At 35.4% G+C, this 12,959-nt stretch overlaps 1 protein-coding gene across 8 annotated transcripts in view; it reads right to left on the bottom strand.

The window, feature by feature from the left end:
- ATP11A (ATPase phospholipid transporting 11A) overlaps positions 1–12,959 on the bottom strand; it is a 129,520-nt gene that overhangs the window by 18,176 nt on the left and 98,385 nt on the right. For 5 of the 8 annotated variants that reach the window (XM_065059098.1, XM_065059091.1, XM_065059072.1 and 2 more), the window contains exons 18-26: positions 11,740–11,921; positions 10,796–11,047; positions 8,075–8,249; positions 6,725–6,827; positions 6,335–6,480; positions 5,326–5,385; positions 2,973–3,100; positions 1,085–1,220; positions 491–514 (exon numbers count right to left, since the gene is read on the bottom strand). In XM_065059098.1, the coding sequence (XP_064915170.1) occupies positions 491–514; positions 1,085–1,220; positions 2,973–3,100; positions 5,326–5,385; positions 6,335–6,480; positions 6,725–6,827; positions 8,075–8,249; positions 10,796–11,047; positions 11,740–11,921 (1,206 nt within the window). The remainder of the gene's footprint in view (positions 1–490; positions 515–1,084; positions 1,221–2,972; positions 3,101–5,325; positions 5,386–6,334; positions 6,481–6,724; positions 6,828–8,074; positions 8,250–10,795; positions 11,048–11,739; positions 11,922–12,959) is intronic. The other 3 variants (XM_065059119.1, XM_065059108.1, XM_065059077.1) reach the window with 1 other exon arrangement.

Raw genomic sequence — 12,959 nt, 5'->3', positions numbered from 1 at the left:
ATTTCCCTGACAGATGTCACAAAGATGGTATTTAATTATATTCGAATATCGCACTTCTAGCAAATGCAGCAAACATATAGTCAACAAAATTGTGCCCAGTTTATTTTCTCTCACTTAGAGGGTCTTTTCTAAAGCCATTCAAGCACTTTATAGCATAAACTGTAACAAATTTCCTACAGTGGGGAGAATCAGCAACAAAAAGTCACACAAAAGCACAGAACAAAATAACAAAACTCAAGGAAGCAAAAAGCCTGTGTTTTTTAAAGTTCATGGCTCTTTACCACACCACATATACCTTAACATATTTATATTCCATGTAAGTTCTTTATATTTTAGGTACTTACAAAGTAGCACTAAAAATCATTTCTATCTATATGTTTAAGTGATATTTTGAAATAATTATAGGAAATATCTAACTGCTCTTTAACAGTTTAATTAAAGAACAGTGAAGAATGAAATGGATATCATGACAAATCCACAATAGTCTTACCATGTGAGTGCTGGTTGTCATTAGCTGAGGATAGGAAGAAAAGCAAGTAGCAAAAAGAAAAAAAAAAAAGCACACAAATAAAATAGACCAAAATATCAATGGGTAAAATAAACAAAATGCAAAAGTTCTTAAAATTTGCATTCATGTGACTGCAAAGCAAGTAGAGATTATTTTAAGCTGCCGTATGTAAAAAATAATTGCAATATTAAAAAGCTTGTTGCATTTAGGCTCTTTTACGATCATTCATAACTACTCTAGCAAGAGTCTTTTGATATGTTAATCAGATATTCAACAGATGCATGTTAAGCACAAACCAGGAAAGTTACTATGTAAATTCTGAAGGAATACTTGGAATTCATGACATATACTTCTCCTAACTTGTATCTAGTGTTATGGTTCTGTTTACTGATACACAGAATTCCTATTGCATAGTTCAGACTTTGCTAAACAGATAACCCATCTATCTCACCATAACTCAAAAACCAGTTACCATCTGTGTTGCAAATCTCAAAGAAAACAATTAAAACTATGTTCACAGCACACTCAACGTTAAAAAAAATTACCTTTGATCGACTGATCAAATCCAACACTAACCTGTCCATTGCTGGTCACAACTGTATTGTCAAACAAGAAATAGGCACCAAAGAAAAATACCACAGCATCAAACACTCCTAGGAATGTCCAATAAATAAATGCACGCCAGCGCAGCAAAGCATTCTTGGCAACATCTCTGTGTAAAACAAGATATATGCATTCATTATCAGCAAGCTAAAAAAGCTGAGACAAACAATGTCACTCATATTGTTTTTTGAAAGAAAAAGAATTAAGAGACTGCATGCAAACCCATCACATTTCCACATGACAACTGTTTACCATTTCACATCCAAATCCTTCTTGAGCGTCTCCTCTTTTTTTTTTAATTACATTTTTACTAAACCCATTTAACTGCTGCCTGTAATGCTGTTTATTTCAAGTGTACGGCAAATTATCCACTTATTTACTCTTCAATCTTTTTACAAAATATACTTTTTTTTCTGGTATCTGCTGTACATGTGATGATCAACTGTAGATGTTAAATGGAAACACTAGAGGTCTCTGGAGACTTTGCTTTATTTCTCATAGAGTACTATTGTACAGACTACTGTAACAGAACAAAATATTAATTTTATGTGGAACATGTGAAAAAGGATTTTGAAGTTGAGTTGAAACTTCAGGTCAAGTTGGATTTCTTGAATGTTTTGCTACAAAAATACAGGGACTGGTCAGCAACAGAACTGTTCACTAGCATGTATTTTCTTATGACTTAATTTAAATATGATAACTTCAGTTATTGCCCACAGAACGATTCTGTATCAACTTGGTACATATCATAAAACACATCAGAGTAAATCAGAACACAGTTATATGAAAACCCTGAAGTACAGAATCATTTACTACCAAACAATATTTTCACTAAATGCACTTAAAAACTGTCTGACAACCATATGAAGTAATTTTTCCCCAGATTAACAATATACAGTATAAAACTATATGTGGCTAACAGTAGCTTTTTCTGGCCCAAACCAACTGTACTATTTCCCAAAACACCTTAGCAATAGAACCTGTTAAATAGCAACAACTGAATAATTTTGACCAAACCAACTCTGCTAGCTATCAAAAAACTAAAAGGTCTTCTGAATAATCATTTCTAAATGGAAAACACTCAAAATATAGAAGAGAAAATAAAAAGGGGGGGAGACTGGGTTTCAAGAGTAATATCTTCTATTTCTCTTCAATTTCAAAGTTAAAAACATATTACTGCATTGACTAACCTTTAGGCACCTAATCTGACCTCTCAAAAAATGTTTTATCTTTGATTATCTACTGTTATCACTCGCTAAAATGTACTGGTTTTGCAGCTACAAGAATTGAAACTGGGCATTGTTCCTAATGTAGATGGCCTCATGCAGTTAGTTGGCAAGAACTGTATTCAAGTGGCTAACAATCTAAATCAGTCATAATTTCAATGAACAGAAGTGAGTCAACAGTATGCAGAGGATGGTGCTGGACACCACACAGAACACATCCTAGGATACAACACTCTACCACTCTGTCCTCTTTTCTTTCAGAATAAAACAGGTATATGAAAGAAACAGCATGCTTTATCTTTTAAAAATACTTCTGTTCCCCATGGCTGAAGGAAATAGAAAGCACTGAAATAAATAATATTTTGATTGTAGGACAGTAATTTCTATTTTGCTCTCACTCACTAATGTAGCAAATGAATCGTGTGGATTGCAGTATGTAAACATACATGTGAAAACACATGCTATCTATTTTATCTAGTTTACAGACAGCGTAGGTGGTTTTCAACCCTTCTGTTGCAGTGTATCTTATGGTCTACTGCAACCTAGTACAGAAATCCTGAGGACTTTGGAAATAACATAGAGGTAAATTCCACCAGTGAACAGAAAAACTTGGAGGCATAATGTATTAATTTTACCTGTACAGGGAAGGCTCTCTCTTGAGTGTGTCTGCACTGACATGTTGTTCCATTAGACCGTACAAGAGGATAGGAAGGGAAGTGAAGCTGATATTGTAGAGTGTTAGATACGCAGTATCGTATAAAGTCTGTAGATAAAAATAATTAAATCAGTTAGTTTTAACTTTAAAACATCTACTGCATGGCATTTAATCTGAACTGAATGTGTCAACTTCTTCAGAAAAAATACATTCCTTCACAACAGAGGCAAATATCCTTGAACAGCTGCTAACTGATATTAGACACAACTCTGCACTGGTACCCCATCCATCTGGAGGACAAAAAGCTCAACTAAAAGACTGGTTTAATAGTCTGGTCCTCCTAACATTTCAATTGCTCCAAACTACCCAAACTGAACAACAGTAGACTCCTGTAGAGGCAGAAATTCCTTTCTAGCACATCCATCCCCCTCTTTTATCCACTCCATGCCTACATAACATGGACACATGCAGGGAGGGAGTGGGAGAACTCCAGAGGTTCTCCAGCTGTGGGTGACTGCCATGTGCTGTACAAAGAAACACCACAACATGTCTTTGATTCTTCTTCCTTCTGAACTACTTTTCCATGTAGGTATCATCTGCCTGGTGGAAAAGGATCTGGGGCTGTTGATTGATAGCCAGCCAAACATGAGCCAGCAGTATACTCAGGTGGTGAAAAAGGCCAACAGCACTCTGGCTTATATCAGGAATAGTGTGGCCAGCAGGACTAGAGAAGTGATTGTCCCCCTGTACTCAGCGTTGGTGAGGCTGTACCTCGAATCCTGTGTTCAGTTTTGGGCCCCTCACTATGACAAAGACACTGAGGTGCTGGAGCAAGTTCAGAGAAGGGCAAGGAAGCTGGTGAGGGGTCTGGAGCACAAGTCTGATGAGGAGCAGCTGAAGGAACTGGGGCTGTTCAGCCTGGAGAAAAGGAGGCTGAGGGGAGACCTTATCACTCTCTGCAACCACCTGAAAGGAGGTTGTAGCATGGAGGGGGCTGGTCTCCCAAGTAACAAGTGACAGGATGAGAGGAAATCCCCTCAAGTTTCACCAGGGGAGGTTTGGATTGGATGTTAGAGAAAAAATTCTTCCTGGAAAGGGTTGTCAGGCATTGGAACAGACTGCCCAGGGAAGAGGTGGAGTCACCATCCCTTGAGGTGTTTAAAAGGCATTTAAATGAGGTTCTTAAGGAAATGGTTTAGTGCTAGAGTTAGGTTATGGTTGGATTTGATGATCTTGAGAGTCTCTTCCAACCAAAATGATTCTATGATCACTGTAACTAGCACTCAAACGTACCACACCACCCCATCAAAAGTTGTCTGTTTCTCAAAACCTAACTGGTCATCATTTATGGCATCAAAATCACTGTCAAACTCTGCTTTTTGATTCAGAATTATAGTTAGCAGTTAAAAGAACAGGAAGTTCTACAACTACATTTTCATCAACACATGCTTTCATATCTAAATCCTAACAATGTTTGAAAAAAAACTACAAAGTTTTCAATCATCATTTGAAAATATAACCAAAACAGACCAAAAAAAAATAGAGTTGTCATTTTTGCTCCTCCTGGAGTTTTCTTTTGAGACATGCCACAAATTCAAAGCAACAGTATTATTTCCTTTCACTTAAACCCTCCTCTTGTCCAATCCTGCAAACTTAATACTCTTTTTGTCCAGTCATTCATTCATTGTTTTTTGCTCCCTCATTCAGAAGAAAGAAGAGGTAGATTTTTCTGCAAAAATTAGACAAGAGCAAAGGGGAAAAGCAAATTAACAACAATTTAGAAAGGAGACTACTGGGTCCTCTCTTGAATGATGGCACTTTCTTAGAGAGCAGCAGTTCACTTCTCCTCTATCTTTCAGTGTTTTTCCTTTTCAACTAATTGAATGCTGCTATTCGTCTGAAGTTTGCAATTCATGCCTGCACAGCCCAGTGAAGACTAATTTACTCTTCCATGTTCATTCTAAGAATGAACAACTAGTTCAATCACTTATCTTTCAGGATTGCCTCCGTTCACGTTCAATACACTTTGGTACAAACAGCCATTTGACTTTGCATTGCCATTTCTAAATTTGGGGTTCCTGTATTCTCTGACTTTGAAAATAACATCGCTTATATGGAAATTCATAAAATTGAATTTCTGTAACTTAACTGCAATTGACACTGTAAACCATATGAACCACAAGTGGTGCTCTTCTTTTCACAATGTGTAAACTAACCTTGGCATTTTCTCAGCTGAATAGTAACAGTGTTAAAGGGTTCATTAAAAAACAAACAAACAAACAAACTAAAAGCCAAAGAGAAAATGTGACAGCGAGGGAAAAAGAACAACTAACCTGTTGTGAAAACCCACAGAAGAACTGATATAAAAACTGAGGAAAAATGAAGCAGACATTCTGAAAAACAAAGTGACACAGTCATCAAGTGAAATATAAGTGCTTATCTATATGCTGTACAACAGTAGAGCTGCATATATCATAGTCTTATAACACTAGTAGTAGGAACAGTAGAAAGAGCTGCATACATTAATAATCAACATTCTTAATCTTACTGTACTACTGTTAAGAAAAATACTTAGAATATTTTTGAAAGCAAACTTACAAGGCTACAGTTTCAAAATTCAAGGTGAATGAATTCTGCGATCCAGGAGCACAGCTCAGTCAAGGCAAAGCAGATAAAGCACAATCCAAAGGACACAAAGAGTGCTAAGCAAGCACGGGTACCCTGGTTAGCACAGCTCACAGCAAAGTAATTTTAGGATGCTTCGAGCTGTGACCCCAAATGTCATCCTCTTTTAACTACACATATAGTCAAACACTGAGACCTCGGATTATTTTCAGAAGGTTCCATTCTGTAATCTTTCACTGCTTACTGAAAGAACTTAGATTGGATCCCAACATTTATACACTACAGAACTGTCTAAATAGGGGGATGAACATTATAAACTTTCTCTAACTACACTATCATGATGAATTTAGAAACTAATGTAAATGAAGTTATGCTAAATTCTCCAATGCTATTTCCAACTTGATTTAAAAGGCTGCTGCAGAGACAACCCAGAAGCTGCTGAAAGTAAGTAGAACAGTTTGTATAAGAGAGAAAAAAAAAGGAAAATTTTGCTTTTAAACATAACATAGATTACAGAATATATCTATATAACTGCTTTTTCACTTCATTGTCTGGATAAAAACAATAATCCCATTTCAGCTTTGCATCTGGCACTCAACAAAATCTCTTTATGGAACTAGTGCTTTTTTTGCATCATTGGCTACACAAACTGCACATAGTCAGATATTACCATGTAAGTTTTTGAGATTTATGTAATTAGAATAAGCATTCTCCTACCTTATAAAAGAAGTATTGCACAAGTTCAGATATCCTAACATAATAAAAATGCCCATGAACAAGCAACATTTTTTTCAAATGTTTAAATTTAGGTATTGCATAGTCACTGTTTCTTGCTGCTTGACGACCTTCTTTGCCAATGATTCCTTTAAAAAAAAGTGATGAAGCTGTTTAAAAACTGAAGAACTATTTCAAAGACACAAATATTTGAAAAATTATATAATCAAGTTATGACATTTAATAAGAGATCACCATTGTATCTCGTAAAATTCCTGTGATAAATTCTCTAAAAGCTGTCTATAAAACGTATAACTGATTATCTGAGACGGCTTGTTTTTAAGAAGTTTTTTGTCACTTCACTTCAATTAGTATTCTAAAAAGCACACTTACCTATACCGACATGTGCTTCTAGAATCATACTGACATCATTTGCTCCATCACCAATTGCTAATGTGATAGGATGCTCCTTTGATAACTTAATCAATTTTACAATCTGGAAAAAAATAGTGTTAAAAACTCTTCTCTGTAACTGTTTCCTTATTTTGCATGAGTGTAAAAGTAATTAAAAATTACCAGAGTTATATAATACATACTGTGAAGGGACACAAACCCAATATTACCCAATGCACTACTGTGCATAAAGATCAAAGTAGTTATTTCATGTTAAAAGTATTTGTTCCAAATATAAAATAACATTCTTCAAATACTTCCAAACTATTTTGAGAAAGATGGACAGGACGAAGAAGGAGCAAAAGAAAGGGAGATGATGTTGAGATTGTTTAATGCCAGGTAAGCCCATTAATAAAAGGGTTCCAGAGCATACAATTTCAAAGAAATCCTGAAACGGGAGACTGAAAGATTCTGCTTAACCATGTTGAAATTTTTTCTTACTATTTAATAAAAGATAATAGTACTCTGTATATATCTAAACACTGTTCACACAGAAACTCTCTAAAAATTTGACTTCAAATCTCTCCATTATAAATGACCCTCTTTGTAAACGTGGTACCCAGTCAACTGCAACTAAAAACTTCTACAAAATTCCTGACAGCTAAAATTGCTGACTAAACACACCTGTTAAAATGAATAAGAGCTACATACGCTATATCTAAACACTGAGAAAAAGACATGACAGTATGAAAGGAAAAAAGCAGCATATATTCTAATGTTTGTTTCCTTTAAAAGTTCTTCAAACAATATTAAGATGTTTCAGTAATGGAAGGATGGAAGGATATGTTTTTACTTGATACAAACTACTATATAACAGTCAAGAAGTACTTAAAAATGATAATTCACACATCTTTCTGTCTGGATTCTTCTTTTTTGGCTTCCCACTTATGTTAAAAATAGAGAAGAAATATCACTCTACAGTAATAAATAATGCAGGTTCTTGTAGTATCAACAGATAGTAGACTATTCAAAGCTTGTTGGGTTAAAAAGGAAGCAATTAGTTCAGTTCATTAAATATGTTCATTTATCAGCAGGTAACAACCATAAAATTTGCACAATATGTACCTAAATCAAATTCAGGTGCACAGCTGGGTGCCATTTTAGCATACCATTATCTAAATTGCTTGCCAGTAGACGTTTCCCCACCTTTTCTTTTTGCCTTTTCCATTTTAGAAGATACAAAGGTGAACGGTAACATTGTAAATTATCATAATTAGTCACATGGAATATTAGTTTTCAATATTTACATATGTGCACAGCTAACAAGCACTAATGAAATGAAATACAAACCTGTGCTTTTTGCAGAGGTGCCATTCGACAGCATAACACTGCACTGCAGTTCCTGCAAATTTCAAGAAAGAGCTCTCTGTAGTTAGCAGAGCTCCCATCTTGTCTTGGTTTCATTATTAATGATAATGCTGCTCCATCAATAATTAAACCATAATCTTGCATATCTGTTGAAAGTCTGTTCAGGGATAAAATATAAACTAAGAGTCACTGCGAAATCCTCAGACACATTTTTAACTTGGCAATAGTTCTTTTGTGAAAATTAATTAATGAAAAAATAACGAGCATGGGATACTGCATAATTAACACACTTTTAAAGGAAATTCATTGTATAGAACTGATATTTATGACATTTTAAAATTCTAGATTATGCTGAAAACATTCAGTGCTTCACCAGCTCAAAGACAGAAACCTTATACCTCAGTGACTTCACCAGTGAGTATGAGTGTATAATTAATGACCTTTCAGTTTGGTTTGAAAGGGCTGCAAGAACTGTGTTGAGGTAAACCGAGCTGCAGGAACAAAGCTAATTTTGTGGCATATTCCATAATACAGAGAAAAAAGTTAAAGGGAAAGGCCTTTGGTGCTCTGAAATCTACTTTCATGAAGAAAATAACCTTGTTTTTCAAGGGTCTACATTTAAGGAAGTAAACAATGCTTTCAAAGAAATGCCTAGAAGAGATTTGTTGGCCTGGAGAGGTCAAGCCACTGCCTGCATTTACAGCATGTATATATTTAGTTTAGCGTGGTGGTAAAGTCCAGTACAGGTATACCTGTAGTTATAATAATATAATTATTACAGATGTTATCTATAATATTGCAATATGTGATTAATACAGTAATCTATTACTGTATTCTTCTAATACTTTGGACATTGCTAGGAGTGTAAATGCATGAAGCACAGTTTACCACAAGAACATTTCCTGAACAATGGGGGAAGATGGCTCAGGCCACAGAAGTGGTTTTCTGCAGCATCCAACTGACTTATTTCAGAGCACCTTTGCAATGTGCCTGCATCACATAGCAGCCTCAGGCTTCAGCTCAGCAGTGAGTGTTGTAAAAACATTCCTTAAGGTTTATTTGTGCTCCAGCTTCAGCGCTCCGAGGTCATACTACTGTGCATGCATTTTCAACAAATATGGTTTCACCAGGACCAATGTTTGTGAGGAAAACACCATCTTATTAATATTAACATTAATATTGATATTAATGTTAATATGCTTTAAGCATCTCCATCTTCACTACTAGAACACAAGCTATTTTTGACAAATAGAGTACTGTAAACCGTATTTAATAACAATTCAGATATTTTCAGTGCCTTGTTACCATTGCCACAAATATGGCAACACCATTAATATACAATGATATAAACCAAAAATGTATGATGATGAAGTTCAGGCAATGTACTTAATGTTTGATGTATTATAGTGAAAGATTTTCAGCCTGAATTGGAACATCCAGGCAGAATCTTCCTATTACTATTTTAGCACATTCTTTAAATCTGGAGCCAAAGACAAAAAACTTCTGATGAGTCTTAATATCTAGAAAATTTGCATTGCACAAAAAGTTAAACAGACATGTTTAAACATACCTTGTGAGACCTGTGAGACTCAAGCTAATTGTGGTTCAGACAACATAGAGAAATATGTTTTATTTATCTGAATACACAAATGTTCTTGATTAGACCAATGAGGTTTAAAGTCTAAGGAAAGCTAATAATGCTCTGGCCAAGAGCTTCAAGCTGTGATGTTAAGAGTTATAGAAACTCTCTGGTAAAATAATATCACAAATGCTTATTAGCTTGTTGTTCCTCTAATGCAAACTTACTACAAGCGCATATAAAATGTACTTGCTACCTAGTTCCATATTAAAAAGAAAAACAAATCAAATATGCGCCTTTATGTCTGGAAGACCAGTAACTTCTTAACATCCGCAGATGATAAAAATGTTTTAGAGTCTGATTCTTAGGTCTTTACAGTGGAAAAAAAATAGCAAGTGATGTGTACCAGCTACAAAGCTTCAAATAAATAGCCTAATTTACTACTTGTATGAGGCACAATTTACATTATACCTGGATTTTTTTTTTTTTTGCTTTTTAATGCCATTTTCTATCTATACCATGTTCTGTTTCACTTCTGTATTCATGACATCTATCCTTCTACAGATATGAAAAACACCCAGAAGTCAGTGATTTCTTTATAACCTAGGGTACTTTAAGAATTTTTATGCACACTAGAAGATTTGTTACTACACTGTTGCCTGTCTCATGTCTGTAAACATAGCATAATCTTTCCTAGGAAGAGGATCATATACTGTTGCTCTCTGTGGCCTTGGTCTTATCAAGAAAGTCACATCACATATTAACTCTGATTACAGGAATACATCATACCTGCTTCCTTTTAATAAGTTAGAAACAGCATTTTACTTTACAATAGCATTTTTCCAAGAATAAATATTTTTTACAGTGGAAGAATATGTAATTGCAATGTCCGTTATGATTTTTCTTTTAACAGTTAAAGCAGTACCAGAAATGAGAAAGAACCAGGACTGTGAAAATGTAAACTTACGCGGAACAAATTTATACTTAATTACCACACAATAATTCACACTTTAACAACAGAAACTGAAACATAGGGTGCTGCTGCTCTTAAGGATCAATCATTTAATTGTTTACAAAATGCACAGAATCCCATTCCTGGCTTGAAAATTCAGATTTTTCCTTACCCTGAGAAAGTATCCCTGGTTAAGCTGCCACTGTGTCTTAGGACAGTTTTGCTTAGGTCAAAAAGCACATCATGTAAACTCTGTTCCTCAATTTTCTTTGTGGTTAGCTCAAGTAATTGTGTATTTCTCCGGAAGAGTTTGCAAGCATAGCAAGTAGCTGCCGCTGTCTCCATTTTGTCTCCTGTCAGAACCCAAACTTTAATTCCAGCTTTCTGGAGTGATTCAATAGTATCAGCAGCTTTTTCTTGTAGCCTGTGGAAATCAATTGACAACATACATTGATAGATTGCTGGAAATGAGAAATTCAGAGGTCCGTATTGAAAGTTTTCCATAACCAAATAAAAAATTTCAATAGAAGTAAACAGATCTAAGAATCTTCCCCAAGGAAAATGTTTAGGGGAATATCTGAAAATGTCTAGGGGAAAAGTGCATTATAAATAAACAGTTTTGATGCTTTCAAAGTGCTCAAAGTCTCCCCTTTCATTTATATAGCCTAAAAGACAACACGCTTAACTCCTCAGACAAGTACTTTGATTAAAACATTTTCAGTGCTTTAGCTAATGACATCAAACACTGAAGTACTGCTGAGTTATTAAAGTGACTTCCTAATTTTAACAGTTTTTGAATATTTTTTTTTAAGACTGAAAGATTCTTCCTTAATTTCCTTAATATTTGCTTTGGGGTTCTTTCTACTGAAACGTTTCCCTACAACTTGTTCAATAAGGTGTTACATGAACTCCATGCCAATGGCTTGAATATAGTGATTTTTGTACACTTTATTATTACTAGCTTACTAAATTATAAAGTTACCACATGTAACTTTAGTAAGCTAGGGGTACGGAGGTGATTCAAATAAAGGGTTTTTCAAATAAACCTCTAATCCAGAGAGTCTTCAACTATTTTGGTAACATCACTAAACATAAGGAAATAAGAAATGTACTAACCGATCTTCAACAGCTGTAGCACCAAGCAAAATAAAATCTCTTTCTATTTTCTCATACACTTCTGCCAATTTCTTTTCCCGGTCCTGGAGGGCCAACTTTGCATTCTGAAGCAGCTTCTGTGCGCAGCTATATTCTTCTGCTGTGAGCTTTTTATACGCAACACACAACGTTCGCAGTCCCTCCTAAATCATGCAATCAAAAGAAACAAAATGCCTCTTAGAAAACCCTTCTTAGAGTTCTTGCTGGTGTGTATGCTGGAATATTTGAAACATTGAATGATTTTACTATTAACATGAAGAGTCTCGCTACTCTTATAGTGAAGTGAGTATAGTATAGACTAGTACAGTGTAGTCTAGACTAGAACATTCTTCAGCTTGATTCCTTGCTGCCCTGGGAGCAGGTACAACCTGAGGGACAAACCTCAGTCCTCCAGAAGAGAAACAGCTCAGCCACCCAACTGGATGTATGAGATTACCAGGGGAAGAAGAGTCAAGGTAAAGGTTTCCTTCCCTATGTGTATAATTAGGCAGGATGAGTCAGAATAAATAACAATAATATAAATAGTAGCTCTGCAGAGTCTGATTTTGATGCTGTGTTGCAGCAGAGACGGGGACAAGGACAAAACGTCACAGAGACTGTTGAATACCAAGTGTGCCATTTCAGTGAAAACTAGAACTTAGCTGTGGGTGTTTCAGATGGGATCAGACATTGGGACTGTGTGATCAATAAGAAAGGGGGTATATAGACTGTGTATATAGACTCTTGCTGTTGGTAAGGGCAAGTGCCAGGTGGCTGCCTCTACCTTCTTTCAGAAGCTTCTGCATGTAGGAGCCAGCTCTATTCACAGATATCCAGGATGAGGAAAGATCTGTTGGGCTGGTTTTCTCTCTTGACAGACATTGGATGGACATGGTATGTAAACACTTATTTCAGTTTCATTAGCCTCCTTCACTTGTAGTAATCAGACAGTTGTTTCATAGAGTAAAGCTTAGCAAAGCACTTTAGCAAAGAGTTTTGAAGTTTCCCTTCAAAACAAAAGCAGGTAACGCTCTAGGTATTTTTCACATATCTGTAATAATACTTTGTCTTCAGTTTGAGTACAGGATGCCAGCAAACTTTATCCTATTTGTAAGACTGGCAGTCATACTGCCAGTGCAATGGGTTTTTCATATTTTTGGATACAGCAATGTTCAGTATTTTACAACTCTAAATACTATTTT

The sequence above is a fragment of the Columba livia genome, chromosome 1 (genome assembly GCF_036013475.1).
Source record: "Columba livia isolate bColLiv1 breed racing homer chromosome 1, bColLiv1.pat.W.v2, whole genome shotgun sequence".
In the NCBI taxonomy this organism is placed as follows: domain Eukaryota; kingdom Metazoa; phylum Chordata; class Aves; order Columbiformes; family Columbidae; genus Columba; species Columba livia.
Note: the sequence above shows the minus strand (reverse complement) of the source record. Positions and strands in the feature narration are given on the sequence as shown.